The sequence below is a fragment of the Girardinichthys multiradiatus genome, chromosome 20 (genome assembly GCF_021462225.1).
Source record: "Girardinichthys multiradiatus isolate DD_20200921_A chromosome 20, DD_fGirMul_XY1, whole genome shotgun sequence".
Classification (NCBI taxonomy): Eukaryota; Metazoa; Chordata; class Actinopteri; order Cyprinodontiformes; family Goodeidae; genus Girardinichthys; species Girardinichthys multiradiatus.
Window position 1 is genome coordinate 37,570,330 of NC_061812.1, and position 21,497 is coordinate 37,591,826.

The 21,497-nt window shown below is 38.9% G+C and overlaps 1 protein-coding gene across 1 annotated transcript in view; it reads right to left on the bottom strand.

The window, feature by feature from the left end:
- LOC124857459 (A disintegrin and metalloproteinase with thrombospondin motifs 9-like) overlaps positions 1-21,497 on the bottom strand; it is a 70,054-nt gene that overhangs the window by 20,321 nt on the left and 28,236 nt on the right. Inside the window, exons 23-29 of the mRNA XM_047348723.1 lie at positions 20,061-20,180; positions 15,833-15,940; positions 15,584-15,751; positions 12,999-13,238; positions 10,031-10,192; positions 9,686-9,862; positions 1,997-2,167 (exon numbers count right to left, since the gene is read on the bottom strand). Coding sequence (XP_047204679.1) covers positions 1,997-2,167; positions 9,686-9,862; positions 10,031-10,192; positions 12,999-13,238; positions 15,584-15,751; positions 15,833-15,940; positions 20,061-20,180 — 1,146 coding nt within the window. The remainder of the gene's footprint in view (positions 1-1,996; positions 2,168-9,685; positions 9,863-10,030; positions 10,193-12,998; positions 13,239-15,583; positions 15,752-15,832; positions 15,941-20,060; positions 20,181-21,497) is intronic.

Consider the following 21,497-nt stretch of genomic DNA (forward strand, 5'->3'; position numbering starts at 1 on the left):
CAAACTTCAATGTATTTTATTGGGATTTTACCTGGTAGACCAACACCAAATAGTAACTGTGAAATGGAGGAAAAAAGATACATAGTTTCAAAGGTTTTTTTTAAATGGTAAATGGACTGAACTTATATAGCGCTTTTCCAGTCATACAGACCACTCAAAGCTCTTTACACTAGCGCCACATTCACCCAATCGCACTCACTAACACTCACACATTCATACACTGATACACAGATCGGTAGGCCACTTGAGGTTAAGTGCCTTGCCCAGGGGCACATCAACATATGGCAGGAGAAAGCTGGAATCAAACCCACAACCTTCTGATTGCAAGACGACTACTCTTCCCACTGAGCCACAGTTTATTAAACAAATAAAATACCTGAAAAGTTTGGTGTGAATTTGTATTTAGTCCCCCTAACTCAGTAGTGTGTATAACCACCTTTCGCTGGAATTAGTGTCTCTAAATCGCAGTATTCAGCTCTTGCCATGGATTCTTAATTGGGTTCTGGACTTTGACTGGACCATTGTAGCACATGAATATGCTTTGAACTAAATCATTCCATTGTAGCTCTGGCTTGTATGTATAGGGTTGTTGCCCTGCTGGAAGGTGAACCTCTACTCGAGTTTTAAGTCTTTTGAAGCTTCTAACAGATTTTCTTCATACATTTCCCCTGCTCCATCCATCTTCCTAACAACTCTGACCAGTTTCCATGTTTTCCGCCGAAGCCAGATAATAGATTATATGGAGCTCTGTGAAATGTTCAAAACGTGGGATATTGTTTTATAACCTAACCCTGCTTAAGGGTTCCCTACAATTTTATCCCTGACTTGTCTGTATTCCTCAGTCTCCATCCTGCTGTTTGTTCTCTAATGTTCTGTAACAAACCTCTGAAGCCTTCACAGAACAGCTGGATTTATAATTTGATTAAATTACATGCAGATGGGCTAAATTTACCAACTAGGTGTGTTCTGAAGACAAAAATCATCTAATTTGGTTGCATGGTTTTTTTTTTTATTCAAGGTTATCAGAAGAATGGGGGCTGACTGTTTTGCATGTTTTGCAAACTTTTCGTTTTTTTTTTTTTTTTTTTGGTAAAATAAAATAAATTAACCTATGTATAATGTTCCTTCCTGTTCACAATTTTGCACTACTTTGAGTTGGTCTGTTACCAAAAAACTCAATAAAATAAAACTTTGTGGTTATAACATGACAACAGATGAAAAAGTTTCAGCAGTATAAATACTTGAGCAAGGCACTGTATTTGCCTTCCAGCATCCTCTTTGCTCCTCTTGGCTGTAAGCATAGAGAGCAGTAACATTTACTCCTGGCATGCGTGCTGCTCCACAGCTGTTTTGGGAGAAGCAAATCCTCCCTTCACATGTGCACAACAATTGTGTTTCACTGCCTCAAGCAGTGGAGGGATTTCAGAGAAAATGGGGTCGGGGAAGCTTGTAAAAGAATGAAAAGAAAGATGGAACAAGCACAATGCAGACACCCAGGTGCATTCTGTTAGTTTGTCTGGAAACGTGACGCGAGAGAAAGCCCTCTTGTAGCACACTGAAGTAAAAAGACCAACATGTGGTTTCCATTGTGGAGGCACAGGCTACATTGAGGGAGAGGATACAAGGGACAGTTAGGAAAGGAAGGCGAGGGGCAAAGGAAGAGAAAATACAGAGAAGGGTAGATTTACTTTGGCTGGACTTGAGATCAAAGAGTTCACTTCCATCCAGCTGTTCAACGGTCTGGGCTAAACTGTCACACCCTTGGTTTCAGGCTCTCTGTTTGCATCTGGCCTTGGCCCACCATGCTGTGAGCTGTAAAGGCACCCTGTCCTAGTTAGTAGTTGTGCATAGTGTGTAAATACTGTCAGGTTGCACTGCACATAGAGTAGCAAACAAGCTGGTAAGCATTAAAGTGTAAGAGCAAGAGGTGGGGGAGGCGGGGATGATGCTGATAAGTCTGGCTGCGTTAGAACCAAAATGGCGAAGAGCGTCCTACCTCTCCCCAGCTGCCAGTCTTCCACTTTGGGCATCTTCCACCTCGGCAACGCCTCTGCCTGCTGGGTTTGGGGGACGAGTGTCTGCAGTTTTCCTCTGGGATGGAGCGGCCGGATCCGATCACACAGCTCACCTTACGGAATTTGACACCTCTTCCGCATGATGCTGAGCACTGAAGCAGGTAAAGGAGAGCAACGGAAATCAGTGGTTATTCTTTGTTTAATCAATAAAAAAAAATGTCGAACTTTTCAAAATCTCAGGTTCAATTGAAACTAAATCAGCATGGAGAAAAATATAAAAAATGTGGTAAAATAAATTGAAATGTTAGATGTTTTATGAAGGGTAAAGCCCAGTACCAACACACGCCTGTTCATCCAGTAGCAGTTTTTTCATGTCCGGGTTCACCGAGTTATCGAAGGTCTAACTTGGTGTGACAGGCATGCACACACACAGTAGGGTTACAGGAGCTGGGATTGACTGTGCTTGGAAAAATAAAAGGGGGCGTTTCACATGGATATAAAGCGACAGGCTCTGGGTTGAACGGGTGCATAGCCCAGCGTGCAACTTTGTCCAGACTGGCAAGGGAACTCACCGCGACCTCTCACCTCGTTCAAGGAGGAGGAAAGGTAAGTGGATTTGAGGAAAAACCATTGAAACTCTTATTCCTCTTTGTAGATAAAAAAAAAAAAAATATGTGATGTGCTACGTTTGTTCAAAATTTGCAACTTGGTGGAACGTTGAATCATTCAACTGATAGAGTGATCAATTTTTTTCATTGATTAGACAGAAAATGTGCAATAAACACTGTTTTGAAGATATGGTATTTCAACATTAATAAAATTTATTTTGACTGTGTTGCTTATGTCTTTTCTTTGGATAAGAACTTGGGGTAAAGGGTATTGCAGACTAAAAGATCTTTTTTTTCTATCACTTAAAGGCAAAATATAGGTATGTATTGGTATGTATAGGTATTTATTTGAATTTAACTGTCAAGTGGTAAAATTGATCCTTTCAGTCAAGATTTAACTCTTTAAATTGAGTTTTTACAGCCCAGTTCAAACCACTAAGGATGGGGCTTTGTTCAAGTCACTCCCACTTTCACTTTTTTCCTGCAGTGGCGCAAACTCTCCCACTTCAGTAGGGTTCTGTACTTCTCCAGCTGGGTAGCAAAACCCTATAGGTAAACACATTTCTGTTCAATAACAATATGATCAAATGTGATAGAGATAACCTTTTAATCCTAAATTAGCTCAATTCTACATATGATGAAAGAATAATAATCTAGAAAGGGGACTCCCATTTAAAGGCGACCTTTGACACTACTGTAGTGCCTTGCTGACACCTCCCCTTATTCCAGGTTCACATTGGATTCGAAGTCACCAGGACACAGCAGACCAGAATAATGAGGCCTAGCAAGTTCAAAGCCACGCTTGTGCCACCATGGATCATAAAAAAAGCACTGATGTGTTTTTTTCAGTGACTGAGCCCAGTAAATGAGTTCGTAAGCATAGCAAGGCAGTGTCACAAAACAGGGCAGAGATTCAGCTGGATGGAAATATCTGATGAAGATGTGAATAAATAGTAAAGACCACGATCACATAAGAGAAAAATATTGTCCAGTCATTTATGCATTTTTACTGAAGGAAAACTCATTATGTGTGCTTTGCAGGATGTTTCTTAGCTTAATCTTTCCAAAAACCATTGAGTTCCAAATAGCTACATGAGAAATGTTGCAAAGTTATTCTGTTTGCTTTATAGAAGGTTATGCTAAGGTCTCCTGAAAAGCAAGCAATTATTATTCTTTTTCCGTTTCATGACTGATCCGGAGAAGTTTGACATGTACTTCACATCAGGGAGTTATAACAAGTTTAAGGTAAATCAACATAATTTTTCATTTCCAGTAGCAAGGTTTAAAAAGAATAGGACTTTTGAAGTGAGGTTCTGTTGAAAGGTTGTAAGCACCTACTTCATGCAGTATAAATCCAGATTAGCTGGACCTGGAGGCTGAAGCTAAGGGCTAATCCAAGAGGAGCCTAGACTAAAGTGAACTTTAAAACAACTCCAATCTCTAAAACATCAAAGTAATTTCTCTAAATTCTATTTTATGAACTCTTAAACTATCATCATGTTTGCATCGGGCACTTTAGTTACACAGTAGCCAATAATTATTTTTACAGAAAACAGAGATAAAAGGGGAGGGGGTTTCCTAGGTGAAATTTACTCACAATTGGAACATGTAAAGTCTTTCCAGTCAAAGTAACTACCAGATATACAAGTGGTGTAAATAGCAAAAGCACTATAGCAGTTTATGTTAATGATGTTTATTGATTTCTTACCTGCCTTTTCTATTAATTAGTTGCTCTGGCTGGAAACTACTTGTTACGTGTCCTGTTCTCAGTAAACGTTTTGCACAGCAAGATCATTGGGGATGTGCTGTTTAATTATAATTTGCTCTAATGTAATTAATCGCCCAATACACTTTGGTCTTTGCTCCTCTCCTCTCTTGGCTCCTCTCAGACTATCCATTAGCTTCAGCCTCCTGGACCAACTAATCTGGATTAATACTAAATGGAGAGTTATTTACTGCACGTAACATTAACTGCTTAAAGCCTTGTAACAGAACCTTACTCAAAACATCCTGTACCATCCCTTTACTTTCCATTTCCCTTGTTTTTCAGTTACCTTTGGTCACTGTATATGACAAGAGATGTATTGTTGATTCAAATAAGAATGAAATAAACGCTTTGAATATTACCTCTACTTCACTTTAATCATGACCTTTTCTGGAAATGCACAGAAATCCAACAAAATCATAAAAAAATTTAATATTGACAGCATGATAATGAACAATAAATACAAGTAAACATAAATATACAGAAATATTCTGGAAACAGACTAATACTGCCATTTGTGAATAAGAGACATAGAATTACTTATTTTAAGAGCCTGTTAATTTTATTTTAGTAGTGTTTTTTGCACTAAATACCGTACCACACATTTATCAAACTGCACACAGAAATATTTAACAGGGAACACTAAAATCTGCTGCGATTTGTCAGGAATGTAGCCTAGCTGTAGATTTGTTGCCCCTTTACAATCACAGATGGGAGTCATTGGCTGTGTCCAAATTCTGGGGCTGCATCAGCCAGGTCCTCCCATGGCCGCAAAAACCGCGAAGGCCGGAAGTGATCGGCTGTGAATTTGGACAGGACACGCCCTTGCCTCAGCGTAGCTTCTGTCACCTAGCAACCGTGACAGCGTGAACACAAAGCAGTGAAGCCGTAAAAATGGAGCTCGAAGGTTAACCCTGCTGTCTCCACTAACTGCACATGGTTTTTATTATTCCTAATGGCTTGTAAGCTTGTTTCGTTGTTCATTCGTTAAACAGCATTTGAAAATGTTCAAAATAATTTTGACATATTAACTAACATATTAACTTTGTATACAAAGTATAAATCATTATATTTGTTGATAATAATAATACTAAATAAACCAAACCTTAATCGGTAAATATCACCTGACTGAATTATATCTGTTTTTAACTTTCACCCATTGGGAAAACCCAGCAGAAGAATGAAAACGAGGCGTCCTCCACCGGTATAGCGAGCCATCAGCTAATTTGCGCATGTGCAAACAGAATTACTTCAGGACCGCTTTTGAATGCGCTTTAGTCGTTTAAACAGTACTGGAAATAATTATTTCAATCCTTAATTATAACGGTGTGCTATATTAAATCCTGCAAATCATTTTAATATAACATATGTAATACACATTTTGATATTATTAAAATGTAAATCTTTAAAGCGAACATATTTATGATATTAAATTATTACTTGCTATTAAAATGACCAACGTTCCTAGACAATGCTATAATTCACTTAACAATTGTCATTATTTTGTTAAAAAATACATTTTAGTAGAAAATTGTTTATTAGACTTATTGATTGAACATTAACGTATTTACGCTGTCAATCTGATAACAGATTGACAGGTCCAAAGATTGACCTTTCTCTGATGTCTCCAAAGGAGGCATGTCTCCCTCTTGTGGAGACATACATTTTATTTTTTTCCTGGAATAAATATCCACACCTTTTGATAACGTTTCCTTTTCCAGAAAAAAATGCAGGTGGCGAAAGACTGCAAACGGATCCATTCTGTGATCAACACAGTTGCAGTGTACAGCCCAGAGAGAGATTTAAATGTTCAAACGAATTAGAATTTTCGCTCTGTGACGTAATCATTGCGTATGCTCAGAGCAGATAAAATGGTAAATCGAAATGAACCATTTTTGTCTGTATTTTTGATATTTCCGTTAAATCATGTACTATTTATACGATTACAATAAAATACAAAAACAAGCATCCCACCCAAAAAAAGATAAAAGAAAGAAAAAATAAGATAAAAGAAAAAATGCCTTCCCGGAAGTAAATTTGTTTGCGCATGCACAAATGAGCTGACTTTACGGATCGCACTTGCGTGTAGTGACACCCATCCCTCATATCTGGGGAAAAGGACACATTATTCATTGGCATTTTTAGGAGCCTTTGAATTCGGACAGGCTTCGTCGCATCGCTGTGACGTATTTGGCCTAAAATGCTGCTTTCAAAGGATACAGCCCCTAAATTTGGACACAGCCATTGAAGCAAATAGTTCTTATTAGAAAATGATTGCTGAGGAAAAGTACTCATAGCTGTGTTAACAAACCCTTAAAAAAATTTGGGATGTCAGTTCACACATTTATACACATTTATGGCCAGGGGTCAACCAGGTGGGCTGTAAGCAAAGTTGTTTCCTAGCCACAGATTCTGGACCATTGCTTTTCTCATCAAAACGGAAAATAAGCAATATCAAGGTGTAAAACCTCAGATCTGTGTTTAGGGCCATCACCTGCACTGGATAGCACCAACAACTCATCCTTCATCTCAGCGAGACAACATTTCTCCAGTGCAAAGGATGACAAAAATGGAGCACAGAGAGAAATCATAACCAAGACTGAGGTAGACAAATTGGATTGGCTCTGGATACAAAACACCAATAATCTCCCCATGTCTGAAGCACGACGTTTAGCAACCCATTTCTAATGGTATTAACTGTATTTGATTGACAATTAATGACAATACAGCAATATTGAATCAAATCTGTAATACACTTTGCATTTAGCTATCAGTGCACAAAAAGCGCATGGAATGAAATACAATTACAGAACAGGCAGCATCAAACAGCAATGCACCACAAGAAAAACCAAACAAACCAAAAATGTGATGATTCTCATCACTCATCCCTTATTTGGCAAAAAGCACCAAGGAAGAACACACTATAATTGTCTGATGGCTAGTTGAGTCGTGTTCTGTTTCCAGTGAGGTATTAAGGAGTGTAACACAGGAGAATACATTGAAAAATTCCTAGTACTTACTGTACAAAACAAACATCAACTAAAAATATATAAAACACTTCCATCAAGCAATGCTAGGGCAGAGAGCTTTCAAAACCTTTTTTGGCCACACTACGAAAAGCTGCATAAAAACAATCCTACAGATTGGAATACAAAGGTTATTAATTCCAATAATTCCCACAAACTCATTGAGACACATTATTTTACAGTCTTTGCACAGCAGTCGTTGGTTGTTGTAAAGTACTGATATGAGACATTGTAGGCACTTCAGAGTTGACATGTACTTAATGGGACATATTTTTCAAGTTTAGTTCTGTGGAACAGTTATGAACAGTCAGTATACCAAAGTAGACAGCAGTCGTAAGAATCTCAGTATGGGGGATAAGAGTGACATTCTATGGGAGAATTGAGCTAAACTGCACCCACTTTTAAGATCACATTGCCAGCATCTGAGGGGCATCAGCTGCACATCAAAAATGTGCCCCTATTACATTATTTATATAAAACAATCCACATTAGGTGCATTTAGCTTGCGGCCGATGCTCTAAGTCGTTGCACCCAGCAATCGAGTGTCGAGGCTTCAAATAACATTGACCACAGCTGGAGTCTAGTAATCTGTTGAATCTCAGCACACTACAGCACCATGGATCTAAAGCTTGGTAAAGCTGACAGTTCAGTTCTCTCAATGCGCTCGATAAGCATTCCCCTTAAAACAGCTAGAAACTGTAAACTGTACTGTTAGTTTAAACAAAACACTTAATCATAAATATTTACACCCAGTTAGCTTTACAACAAACAGCAGTATACAGTAGGTATTTTTAACCAAAGGGCCTTCAAATTATTATGCTAACTACATGTTTAAATTCAAGAATATATAAGGTTGCAATTTTTAATGATGTGTATTGAAGCCCTTAACTATATTCAAGTCCGAAATTGTTTTCGGGCTAATATCTATGGTTTTAAGTCAGTCAGCATCAGCATAAAACAGCTGCCATGAAGCATGTGGTGGCAGGTACCAACATATCTGAGGTTTATAACTGGTTTCAAATAGAAAATAGGATCAGTTTAATAACGACTTGGAACATTTGCAGTTAAAGTATTTATTGAGGTGCTAGTGATAGAGCTACAAAACATCAAATACAATAAGTTTATCTAGGTAGTTTTTTACCTTGTTAATAATTCAATAAAACAGCTTAGTAAAAAGCACAAACATATTACTTTACTGTCTTCTACTTACTCGACTGAAAATATAAAACCACTCTATAGTCAAAAACGTGATATTTCAGACATCTAGCAGTGATAATGTGAGATTTAAAAGTTTCTTTAGCATATGCTTAAACTGCTTGGAAGGCTGAGTTTCACTCGCTTTAGATCATGAAAATTTGATTTTAAGTGTGTGGTGTTCTTGAGTAGTAGTTAGCTTAATTCTCCCATTAGAACTTCTCCCTCATTCTCTATTTTAGAGTCTAAACTAAGATGACTGCTCTCTGCTGCAGATGCAGGCAGTAAGAACCAATACACGTGGATCGACTAAAAGGCACCAACGCAGCAGACGATAAATACATTAACTGTAAAACAAAGTGCCTTATAATAATTAGTAACTTCTCTAAAAAACCATATGTGCCTTAAGACAAACAGAATAAAAAAAAAAAACAGCCACTTCAAAAAGATTTATAAAACAAATACGTACACAAAGCATTTAACCCACTTGACATCCTATGCTTGATTCTACTTATAATGCTCACTAAATAATGTTTACAGCTGTATAATGTAACACCTCATTTTTAAGGATTATGAGACATTCTTTGGATAATAAAAAAGGCATCTATGGTATTTTCCTGATATACATAAAAGGTATTTGCATATGAACAGTGATTGGCTAAATGTATGAATACAAGGAGTTCTTTAAATATTGAAGGTAATGTTATATACATAAAAATAAAATAAAAATAAATTATCTTTAAACCAATATTTTACAGAATTAGCTTTGTAATACAAAGTGATCTTATATTCATATTGTCACAGCTGTCACTGAAGCATGTTGTAATGTTTCAGTTTTTTTGGCACATTGCAAGTGAGGACATCATGTCATTTAAGTGCAGTAGAAATAACGTTCTAAATGTCTCGAAGAAATACTCTACAATCACCAGAGAGGAATCAGGAAATGAAATTAAGTGTAACAAAAAAAACCTAATATCTCTGTGCAAAAGCACCACAGTCATTTTGCCCCTTTAAGACTGTTGTATCAGTAAGAAGGTGGAAACTTGAAAAGATGTGAGTATTTTTTTACGAGCGTACCGAGCTCCATGGGTCTGTGCTCCACTGAGGGCTAGCAGGACACTGCTGAGTATTGCACTGCTCTTGATCTGGTGGCTTGTCATGGATCTCACAGCTCAGATCGTTGAAACGCTCACCGTTGGGACGCTGGCACACCACCAACCTTGTCTTCATCCCACCTCCACAGGGTTTAGTGCACTAAAGACAACACAAATGGAGGTTTTTGAATTCGAAAATATAAATAAAGTTTCCAGAAGTTAACAAAACTAGACATGTTTATATAAGAATCAAAAATAAGCATGAACCTTTTGAACAATTAAAAACAAATGCTTATCTAAGCTTTAGTTATACGAAGTGGCGTCTCACCTCTCCCCAGTTGCCGTAGACCCATTGAGGACATTGGCCTGACTCACAGGATTGTTGCTCACTGGGTCGGCTGCGGTCCTCACAGTTGTTGGCAGGGTAACCGTTTTCATCCTGGCACACAACCACTCGTCGTTGGAAGCCTCCTGCACATGTGCTGGAGCACTGTTGTTAATAGAGAGAAGGTAACACACACACAGTCACAAATGTTCCCAGGAATAATGTTGAATGAAATGGTTTAAATCCATAGTTCTCAAACTGTGGTACTCGTATAACTGGTGGTACTTGGGCTGGGTATGATGGGAATTATGACATGTGTTTGGTAAATATGAATAAGTTAGATATTTATGCAGTGTTTCATTTCACCCTGAAGTCAGAACTTGGATGTGGGAATGACATCAAACCCAACTTATTCACGTTCCAGGTTCCAAATTCAGAAGCAGGTGGGATTTGCTAACTGTTGAGTTAGTAGGCTAACCTACTACTAGCAATACAAGTTATAATGCATGTCTCTGCATTTTGTACAATGAAGCACAGCAGCAGCAGCATGTTCACAAGAGGAGGGTGTATAGTACTGTTCCTGTGAAAGATTTAATGAACTACAAAAAAGTGCAAATCAACAGTTTTTTATTTCAACTATGCCTACTTTTGACACAAAAGTCAGCCATGTTGGATTTTCAAGTTGGTACTCAGGAGAAACCTCTGACTTCAAACATGGAAATCTGACATAAAAGCTTTTCGTTTTTTTTTTTCCTGTTACAAACTTGGAGTTAGAAATTAAATGCATTTTTAAACCACATCCTGTAACCAATCAAGCAGCTCTAATGGATAAAATGTTTTTTTTTTACTTCATTGCTTGTTTAATTTTCTTGTTTTTACAACACGACAAACTTCTAGTCCTGTTGCAAGACTTTTTTTTATTTTTATGTGATAATTTTACTTGGAAAACTGTATTTACTAAGGTGGTACTTGAGAGTAAATGGTTTAAAGCCCACGGTTCAGTGGTGGTACTTGGACTGCCTCTTTGCTAATCATTTTTTTGTAAAGTAAATACAAAGGAATTAACTGGAGTTTAATGTTTGAAAGTGATCTAGGAACAAGGACTGGTGGTTACTTATGCTGAGTTCTATTTGTCATTAGTATAAATTTTAATTTGGGAATTAAACATTAAAACTAACGTCAACGTGTTCCAGCTCAAATTAGGAAAACTTGTGGGATTCCCTAGTTCTTTTGCTAATTGAGCATGCTAACTGCTAGCAAACCAATCGTGTATTTCTCAGTATTTTATACTTTTAAACACTGTAGCAACATGTTTGCTAAAGAGCACTGAGTAGTATCATGTGTGCGGCTGATTTAATGATAAACAATTTGGTAGGGATGTAAAAAACCTTTTCTCCTTTTAAATTTTACCTACAATGATCATGCAAGGGTGCCATATTGGAATTTGAGTGTATGAGAAACCTCTCACCCTCCCATTCACAATTCCAACTTCTGCAAACTTTTATAATAAGCTTTACTGCTGCAGATTTAATATACAGATGAATTAACTGCCTCACTCACTCAAATATAATTGTGCTGATGAGTGTTTTTTTCTTTCTTTTTTGTTTTTAATGATACTTTTCATTTAACACTAATAATGACTATTGCGCAATACAGTTCGTTGTAAATCTCTTAATCACAGGAATTAGCTGTTATAGTAAATCTATGTGTACAGCAACATAAATAATGTGGAGACACAGCATTTATAGTGCTAAAGTAATTTTTCCCAGAAATGGAGGAAGGAAGGCTAACTGAAAATATTTCCCCCAGTTATTTCAAGGTTAAAGTTATCTTTGAACAGAGATGGTGACCAAAAAAGTGATCTAAAGTCAGGAGATCCACAGGCTTTCTGAACTACTGTCAAAATTGTTGCCTGTTTTTAGTGGTCCTTAAGATGTCACAGTATGTGTTTATTTCACATATATATTCCCAATTACACAGCATCCTTCACAGCTTTTGTCATCCCTGCAAAAGATATATGAAAAGCCTTGCACTAAATCCATCTTTTAGTGCGGCAACATTATCTCATACTGAAATTGTCAGAATAATAAAAATAATACTCAAAACCTAAACCAAAAAAATTTACTTAAAATGTGAGTACATTTATTCAGTAGAAAAAACCCTTCTTTAAGAAATAATTACCCATATTGGTACCCCCACTGTTAATACTTCGTAAAATCCCATTTTGCCAGGAAGACAGCACTTATTCCATTAATAACATTTCACAAGGTAAATCAGAGAGATGTATACCGCAGATTTTCCACAGGACTTAGATTTGGGGACTCAGAAGGGCATGGAATAAGGTCGATTTTGTCTGGAGAACTATTTCTGAGGAGATTTGGGCATATGGTATGCACATTATCACGTTGACGACCCATGGTCAGGTTTGCTAGCATTAAACACCAAATTTTCATTTAAAATGCCCTGATAATTCAAAGAGTTCATGATGTCTTGCACCCTAACAAGGTTCCCAGGATCTTTGCAAAAACAAGAAACCCCACAGTGTCACAGGTGCATCACCATACTTAACAGTTGGTAGTTGCTGTTCTTCTATGTATTCAGCCTCTTTTTTAAACCATCAAAGCATGAAGTGTTTGTTGTTAAAAGCCCAATCTTAGTCGTGCCTGACCAAAGCACACAGTTCAATTTCATGTCCTAGCAGAGTTTAGCAAACTTTACACGTTAACATTTGTGATGGTAGGACAGAAAAGGCTTTTCTCTGGAATGCCTCCCAAAACACCAGTTGGCTGAATAAATGGTTAAAGATTGGGTTTCTCTTAAATTTACAGTGTGAGATTGTGCTACTGCAATAAAAGAAACATAAACTTTTAGGCATTTCCACATCTTTATCAGGTTTTGCTGATTAGTATGGAAGGCGATTTATTTCCAAAACCATTTAGTAATTTTTCAGTCTCTGTGTAAGATGCCTTACTGCGCCCCAGGGTCCGGTACGCCATTGGTGGGAGTGGCTATGGACCACATTGCTCCTGGTGATGGTCTTCGGTGATGACGGCGAAGGTCGTGACTGGGATGGGCACTGAGGCATGGCACAGTCCTGCTCTAAAGCTGGATGGTCATCTGGATCACACTCACTAGCATCAACTTCTTGGTCACTGAAACTGACGCACAACACCTGTCGTGTCGTCTTCCCCTGCCCACACGTCACAGAGCACTAAAAACACAAACGTTCGGTGTTAGTGAATCTATTTCATGTCACTGTTAATGTCATCTACTCAATGTTTAAGATCAAAGATCTGGAGGACATCCCTGGTTCAAACCCAGTTTTTCCCACAATGACTGGAAAAAATTCCAAACGGCTGTCGCTACTTTTTAAAACCACTTCTAGATCTCTGGATCTTGAGGCACACCTCATTTCTTCCAATGTTGCTTACAAGGAGCATGACTTTCTTGTCATCATTTAATGTAGCCTAAGCAATATTTATCTTCAGCCAATTTGCAAAGTAAAATATTAAAATAGTTTCAGACAGTATGAAGAACTGTTGCTCAAAACCACTATCCATTTTATTGTCAGAAGTATGCACTCATCTAACTTCACACATGCCTAATCTATAGGATTTAATATGATGCAAGTCCCCTCCAAGCAGCTATTAGCACTTCAGCCCTCATGAGAAGGCTTTGCGCGAAGGTTAGGACTTCATTTTTAACCACTCTTCCTGAAGCACCTTTGTGAGGCAAGACACTCATAGTGGACACATAGACCTGGCTCTAAGTTATCCCAAAGATGTTCTTTCAGGTTGAGGTCAGACCAGTCAAGTTCTTTCACACTAAAGTGATTCATCCGTGTTTTTAGGGTACTTGCTTTGTGCACTTATACACATCATGTTGGAAGAGGGAGTGGCCATCCCCAACCTTTTACCAAAACGGTGGGAGCATAGATGTTGGATACAGGAACCCCTGTAACCGTGGAAGTTAATGGAACATCTGAATTCAATGAGTGTCTTATTATAAGAAGGTCTGGCGAACCTGGAGCAAGGTCTCAATAAATGAGGTGTGACTAAAGACTTTTGCCCAGTGATATAACACACAATATCTGTCTTTACCCAGCTGGTAAAACATTTGATAGAAAAGAGCTAAACCAGTTGCATTAAAACTGGATTAGGGTGTCTGTTTATGAAAGCAAAAACCTAAAAAAGGTCTGTTTCAGGTTAAACACCTTTTAGAAAAATGACACAAAGCAGATTTTTCACCAGCAATACTGGTACCTCCCTTTGCTCCTCCTCAACATAGTCCATTTGTGTCTTACATATAGCCAGAGGTTACACTGTCCAGAAGTTTATACAGTTCTGTCACAATATTTCCCCTGACTTATCAGACTTTAGGATGATCTTCCATTAATGCAGCTGATATATGTGATGTGTGTCTCAATTTAATTATTGCAGTATAGAGTGTGAGGTACTCAGATGAGATGAAAGAAGGTTTTACAGTGCAATGTGTCTCTGTCCACAGTGTGTGTTTCTGAGCGTGACTATCTATAGAACTGCAGATCTATTTTAGCCTTAAGATAAACTGTTTCCTTTCAAATGGTCACTGGGTATTTTCGGCTTGGTGATAAGAGAGAATGGGTATGGGGGTGCAATTGTGTGTGCGGTGCACAGTAACCAGACTTGGAGTCTGACACCACGGCTCTGATGAGAAACATCTGCAAACAAGAGTGAAGCCCCTCGCTGCAGCCTCTCAGATCAGCTCCAGAAACTCGTGTCTTACTCTTAAGTCCTCCTTACTGTTTCTCTGACATGTAACAATGACACATCCTCACACCTCTGCCTCTGTTGCTCCCCTTCTCCTATCCATTGTGCAAACTTGTTGTCTAGCTGCCACAAGGTCGCTACAGACTAATATATACAGTGTTTTATTTAAGTATTCATACCCCTACAACCACAACCACAAATTTGTATTATTTTATTTTGGATTTTAATTGATACACATATAAGGTGGAGTATAAAAGTAAGATGGAAAAAATGACACATTGTTTTCAAGATTTTTTACAAATTAAAATCTAAAAAGTGTAGCGTGCATCTGTGTTTAGCAAATACTTTGTAGAAACACCTTTTCCGGTGTTAAAGCTGAAAGTCTTTAGGGAAATCTACCAACATTGCATCCCCCGAGCAAGATGCTGGCAACACCATGTTTCAACATGTTTTGTTCCCTTCATGGCTTGTGGCAAACTGCAAATGGGACTTCATTTAGCTTTCATTCAACAAGTACTTTCTTTTTGCCAGTCTTGTGTATATGATTATAAGTCTTGTTAAGCTGTGGATCTCCACAACTCCTCCAGAGATACCATGAGCTTCTTGGCAGCTTCTCTGATTAATGGTCTGTGAGATGTTGAATCAGAGATAACACAGCCCTGCTTTAAACTTCTCTACAACCTTATCCCTGACAAGCCTGCTGTGTTCATTGGTCTTCATAATGCTGTTTCTTCACTACAGTGCTGAAACAGTTATGTAGCAAACAAATCATCATCAAACCAGATTAGGATGATGGAGGCTTTCTTACCGCTGTCCATTCCAGCACCTTCCACTGTCCACAAGCTACAACTGAGCACACCTCCCTGGCAGGTGGTTTTGGTAGGTGAGCGCATGCCGTCTCCTCTGCCACACCACCCTGGTTGTCACGACAACTCACATAGCGCATCCGTGTGCCTTTGCCACAGCTGGCGCTACACTGTCAGGAAGAAGAGCAATGTTAAGAAGATGTAAAATGTTAAACTGACAAACATGATGAAAATGTGAGAAGAGAACCAACCTGAGTCCAGGATCCAAACCTCCACTGGGTTCTGTGGCCCTGGGTTGAAGAGACTTTAATTCCTGGGGGAACAGGGTGGCTGCTAGAACACTGGGCCACTTCACAGTCCTGTGAAATATGAGACACATACACCCATTCATGCGGTGGTGACTGTACTGTAACAACATTTGTTCATGAAAACAAAATGCCAGGAATATCAGAGAGAGGCTTTTATGACAAGGGACCACCTTTAACAAGTTCAGTTATATTCCTTCACCACCATGTTTGAAAGTGGGTATGTTTCTCATCAACCTTTTCCCCTCACCTTATGAAAACAACATTATCAGCGTCTGCTCTGTCAGTTCAAACTATGGATTGTGGCAGTAAGCCACTCAGCATAAAGCCCTGTTCCCTGTCATAACAGGTCATAGTGGAGTGGTATTTAGGGCTCCAATGCCCATGCTGGCGTGGTTACAAACTCCACCCCTAATCCACCCCCTTGTCCCTCACCTTCCGCCTTCTCTTCCTCCGCCCCTGCCCTATGGTGCCCTCTGACCCCCTGTCTCTAAGAATGACGACCTTAATCAGGTCTCACAGACTCTGAGTAGACTACACATTCCACACTCTGCTTCCTAAAAGAAACAAATAGGTCCCATAGCAGCGCTAAAGGTTGATCTACACACACTTCCTGCCACACTTATTTATGCATATACTTCTTACTTTAACAAATCCCATAGGAGATCAAACCCTTATGTAGTGTCTCAGTTTTTCGTACCCCTCTCTGGCGTTTATTAAAAGTCACCTCCTTCCATTAATGCTCTTTTTCTGAGCCCTGCTGGCTGTAGAATGGTGATGGGAATAGCGGCCTGGTGGCCCACTTCATGGCTGGCTGATCAGAATTACAACGAGGTGAGGCGTCTGCTTCAGGGTCACTGGTCACTGGTTGCTGCCAACCCAGGCACCGGAATTAAGAACTGCTGTGACTAGAGAGGGGCCTCATCCTGACTCTGCAGGCTCAGCCCTCTGAAATGCATTTACGCCCCATGCTGACCAAACAAAACTCTCATTCAGGTTAAATTACTGTAAGTTTCTTTATAGTTTCTTTGTGTGTGTGTGTGTGTGTGTGTGTGTGTGTGTTCTTGTACTTGGTGCTGAGTGAAAACATTTTTTTTGTATCTTACCAGCAAAGTGAGGACATTTTTGCAAAGAATGGACATTTTTCTGGTCCTCCCTTTTTTAAATGCTGCTCTTGGGTTGGAGGTTAGGGTTAGGGTTAGGACTAAAGTGTGAATTAAGTTTATGTTAGGGTTAGGTATGCACTGGTGATGGTTAGGGATAGGGTCAGGGCTAGGCCAGAGAAATAAATGAAAAGGAATTGAAGACAGTAAAACACGGGTGTGTGTGTGGGTGTGCATGCATGTGCGTTCATGATAATTTATAATAGCATACTCCCCTATAAAATTATTACATTAGAATATCAATGAAGGGAATCTAAAATATCACACCTACTAGTGAAAACAGTTATTGTTTCTGTATTACTTGTAGGGCAAACATTTCCCATTCACATGTCCTGGGCATCTAGTTTCTGATATCCATCTAAAATGAACGTTTTCAACACTTACAATTTGTACTAGAAATAATTTGTTATTCAGTTTAGTTAGAATTTTCATGCCACCACCACGTTAATGACACTATCAATTTCTGAAAAAATATCTAAAATATGTTGGAAATATGGAAATATTTCAAATTAGTTGATATTCAGTATTTCAATAACAGATTGTTATATTAATAACAGAGAGGCACCAAGAAATTGAACTGATGACCAAAACTTGCCTATTTGCAGATGAATTGGTCATGACTTTTGTCTGGCTGGTTAGAACCTCAAGACTCCCCCAAAAATAAAATAAAATCTGATCTTTGGATTTACCAAACCCAAACTACCAGGACCTGGAGACAACACTCTTTAATGTAGACACCTACTGAGTTAAGAACACTCAAAGTTGGCCATTTCCAGTGTCTATGGGGTGTTTCAAATAAAGCCAGAGGAAGGACAGAGATGCAAGAAGCCTAAAACCAAATCAGCTAGTCATACTAATTAAGATAAGATGCTCAAGCAAGTTTAAAATGTCAACTCTGTAATTAATTTGTTTTTATACAATGGGATAGCATGATGTCACCGCTGCTGGGCAACAAGTAGGCCAAGTTTAGAAAATCCAGTTAAGCAATTCCATCTGAATAACCAATACAGTAGGTTTGTTCTAGTTTGCCTTGAAATTTACAAGTAGTCCACCCCTACAAGGAGAGATAACCTTATTATATTAAAAAATAAACAAGTCTGAAATGACTGTTATGAAACAGCAATATTTCTATACCCCACTCACTCGCTTAGCTCAGTGTCAGCATCTCTCATCCCTACCTTTTTGCTTTCCACTTCATTTCCATTCATCCATTTACACCTTTTTGTATCTCTTTGTATCGGAGTAGGAATAAGGACAGGCTCTAAGTAGGCTTTGGAAGTACATCTCTTGAAACAGAATCCCCCCGGTGCAAGTTTCCTCCTCCCAAGCATCTGGCTGTAAGTTCCTCCAGGTGAATCGACCAAAGACATCTGCACCCCTTCAACTACATAGCCTAGACCACTGTCTTATCAATCTTTTAGATTCACATTGTTGTGGTTGTCTGGTAGAGAAAAGATGATATACATAAAGTCCTACTGAGCCAGCTAGAAACAGAAAATGCAATATTTGGTTGAAAAATCTTGAAAAAAAAAGGTAGTTTTTACTGAATTTGCAGAGTATCATTTTACAACCACCTGAAGCTATTAATTTTCAGCCATTTCACTGTTTGGCTTTTAAACTTATTGATAAGATGCTAGATTTGATATGTTTTGTTTTGGTTGTTAACAGCTATAGTCTGTACAGGGTGGAGGAAACCATCAATTAGATTATTTTATTTAATCCCTCAGGACTGAGTCTCAAATATTCAAAGTCAAAATTTCATAACTTTTATTGGAGCCTTATGTATTAGACCAACACAAAGTAGTGCTAAACTGTGAAACAGAATGATAATGATATGTGGCTGTTGTTTCTTTCTTACAATGAAAGGCTAAAAAGCTGCAATGTGCATTCGCATTTGGCCCGCTCTATTCTGATACCCCTAAATAACAATCAGTGTGACCGAAGTCACCTAATTAGTATGTAAAGCACAGCTGTGTGTAATTTAATCTCAGTATAAAACCACCTGTTCTGTGAAGGTCTTAAAGGTTTGTTAGAAAACACTAGTGAACCAGCAGCATCATGCAGCCCAAGGAACACAGCAAGACCTGTCAGGAATGAAGATGTGGAGATGTTTAATTCTAAAACAAAGTTCCACTGCTAAATCTATCATCTGGCAATGGAGAGTATCCGGTACAAACCTACCAAGACATGGACGTTCACCTAAGCTGGGAAAGAAGAGCATTACTCAGAGAACCAGTCAAGACACCCATGGTAACACTGGAGGAGCTGCAGAGATCCACAGCTCAGATGGAAGAATCTGTCAACAAGAATAGTAGTGGAGCACTCCTCACGTCTGGCCTTCATGAAGAAACCATTGTTGGGGGAAAAGCCATAAGAAGTCCTGTTTGCAGTTTCTGCATGCCATGCAGGGGACACAGCAAACAAACAGAGGAAGGAGGTCTGGTCAAATGAGACCAATATTAACCTTTTTGGCCTTCATCCATAAAGTTTAATGTTGGTCTATGACTGATAGAATATAATACTGCTCATCTCCCTGAAAACACCATTCCCACTGTGAAACATGGACGTGGTAACGTCATGCTGGTGGAGCGATTTTCTTCAGCAAGGAACAGAGAAGGTAGAGTTGATAGGAAGATGGCTCAGATAAATTCAGAGCAACACTGGATGAAAACCTGATAGAGGCAGCAAAAAAACTTGAGATTGGCTTGGAGGCTCAGCTTCCAAAATCTGAATACAAATGCCAACCACACTTTTCAGATATTGTATGTGTAATGTGACAAAATGTGAATATATTTGTCAGCATTTTTAAGAGGCACTGTCTCTTCCGTACCAGATGCCATCTGGCAGGTTGTGAGGTTTCACTGAGAGTCGAGGACAAAAAATGCGTGTATTTATCAGTGTCAGTGTGCATCGATACACATACTTTCTTCTGCCCTCCCCTTCAGCTGTATATAACCATAAATCTCACGGTGAGGAGATGTAGTGATACTAGAAACATATTGTTCTGTCACCTGTGTATCAGTGGGTCGCGTGGCAGCATTACATTCAGTGTCGTCCATGACAGCACCATAGGAGCCCACCACACACCTTACTGCTCGCATCTGGTAGCCTGGCCCACAGGAGGTAGTGCACTGGGTTCAAAGAGAGAAAAAGAGAGAAAAAAAATTAGTGGTGGGGAAATGGTAACAACTGTGAGAAGGAGACAGAGAGCCAAGCGTAGGTTTATCCAAGGCAGCAAGGAACTCTCCCCTAAAAATAAATAACACTTCAGAACCACATTCACAAAATGAGGCTTTCTACAAATGAGGAGCAGAAGAAGCTCATATATATTGCTCTGGCTGTTTTTCCACTGTTGCCAAGTCAAAGGGTACAATCCCGCGCTCACTTCTGGCTCATTGCCTTCAGGGAAACAGGGTCAAACTTGTGTGGCGGCGGCTTTAGCTATCATTTGGCCACGCTTCATTAAACTGCTTCAAATACACGTTAACATGCACACATCCTCTGATCGGAGGCACAGAAATATTTCACATTTTTGGGTGTTAAGTTTTGTGCGCACATCCACAAACTGAGAATGCACACAGACACTGTGCCGCATGCATCATTTCAGAAAGAGCTTTTACCACACAGCTATTCAGAGGAGCTGGTCTGCCTATACTGTCTATGTATGAAAACAAGCTTTGAACATTTCCTGTTTTAGTGAACAAGATTTGTTTTTTACATTACACTTCTTATACCTCACAGTCCTTCATTTTGTCAACCTTGGGTTGTCTTAAGTAAATCTACAGCTGGGAAATCCCAGTACTGTTTGATTTAGAGGTTTAAGAGCTAACATATAGAGTTAAATCAAATCTACAAATCCTGCTTTCAGCCACATTAGGCTATTAAGTTCCATTCATATGTGAGAATAGAAGTATTTCCTTAATGTCTGCTGTTTATCTTATAAGACAGAACTTATCCAGTCTCTTTCAAAGGTTTTTATATCCCTATAACCAACAGCTTGACTACATTATTGGGATTTTATGTGACAAACCAACACAAACTACTGGGTCATTTTGAAAAAAAAAAAATTATACATGATTTTAAAAGATTGTTTACTACTCAAATCTGAGCAGTAAAGTGCTTTTGTATTCTCAGGGTTAGGGTTGCAATTACAGATGTAAATATACAGGGGTTGGACAATGAAACTGAAACACCTGGTTTTAGACCACAATAATTTATTAGTATGGTGTAGGGCCTCCATTTGCGACCAATACAGCGTCAATTCGTCTTGGGAATGACATATACAAGTCCTGCACAGTGGTCAGAGGGATTTTAAGCCATTCTTCTTGCAGGATAGTGGCCAGGTCACTACGTGATACTGGTGGAGGAAAACGTTTCCTGACTCGCTCCTCCAAAACACCCCAAAGTGGCTCAATAATATTTAGATCTGGTGACTGTGCAGGTCATGG